Source organism: Chiloscyllium plagiosum, unplaced genomic scaffold, assembly GCF_004010195.1.
Source record: "Chiloscyllium plagiosum isolate BGI_BamShark_2017 unplaced genomic scaffold, ASM401019v2 scaf_100688, whole genome shotgun sequence".
NCBI classification, from domain to species: Eukaryota; Metazoa; Chordata; class Chondrichthyes; order Orectolobiformes; family Hemiscylliidae; genus Chiloscyllium; species Chiloscyllium plagiosum.
This window is the reverse complement of record NW_025123187.1, coordinates 1-1071: the sequence shown is the minus strand read 5'-3', so window position 1 is coordinate 1071 and position 1071 is coordinate 1. Positions and strand designations below refer to the sequence as shown.

The 1071-nt window shown below is 40.6% G+C and overlaps 1 protein-coding gene across 1 annotated transcript; it reads right to left on the bottom strand.

Moving 5' to 3' along the window:
• Nucleotides 1-16: 16 nt before the first annotated feature.
• LOC122544849 (SOSS complex subunit B2-like) lies at nt 17-1068 on the bottom strand (the record flags this gene model as incomplete). Its single annotated transcript, XM_043684152.1, has 1 exon — nt 17-1068. A coding segment is annotated over one exon (597 nt), but the record flags the coding sequence as incomplete, so codon positions are not given.
• Between the last annotated feature and the right edge of the window lie 3 nt (nt 1069-1071).

Sequence of the window (1071 nt, the reverse complement as noted above, 5' to 3'; positions counted from 1 at the left end):
ATGGAAAACAGTTTTTTTTTTTTGAAAACTCACCAGAGCATAACGTCAATTTCCTGCACTATGATAAACCAGTTGGAGAGATAGCTCCTTTGTAAATTTAGCACAGAATACATGAACAAGATTCAACTGAACACACCCAATGATAGTAAGGTGACAGAATGCCTTTCACTACATGCTATCAGTAATTTAATGGAATTTTATTGACATTTTACCTAATTTATTTTCCCCACTGCTCTCAACACAATCACCTCTACTTTCACAACTCATTTTCAGCTCATAAAATAAGTTTGTGCAGCTTGAACACTGCAAATCACCTCAACTATTGAGCCAATGTTTTACAGTTCAAAATCCCATCTTAATTAAGAGGATTAAAACAAAACATACAAACTCAGTTATGTAAAAATAAAAGTGCATCGAGTGGGTTCAAGTAGGGTGTAGGTTTAAACAAGGCCGATATACACATTTGGCACGTCATCTTTTGAATGCTCTACGTGGGTCTCTTCCATTGCTAACAGTGGTCACTGCTGCAGATCCTTGCGCTAGAGTCATCGGTGGCTGACTTATTGGTCCCCGTCCATTGGGTCTTCCACCACCTACAAAGTTAGGGTTCTGATGTTGATGGTTATTGCTTGATGGGGGAAGTCCCCCTTGCAATGGCCCACATTGTGAGCCATTTCCTGCTTGCATCTGTCCATTTGTAGCCAGCTGACTAGGAGGAGAATTGTTTCTATGTTCACTTTGTGCAACTTTGTTTGTTTGGTTCAGCTGGTTGAGGTATTCTGGATTTGGTTCACTAAAGTTGGGTACTTCTGAATATACCATACAAAACTCTCCTATTTTTTGAAGATCGCCACCTCTCCCGGTATAGAGTGTTAGGCAGTTTTTCCACATTGAAGCATAGCCTCTCGTCAAGCGAATGATATCCCCGGGCTGAATTAGACCTCCAACCTCATCCCACACTGAAATTGTGATGCTGCCAGTTTTGTCGGCTACTTTGCACGACCTCACTTCATGTCCATCTTTAGTTTTGGTAACGCGACCTATTTCCAGAACAATAAAGATGACATTTAA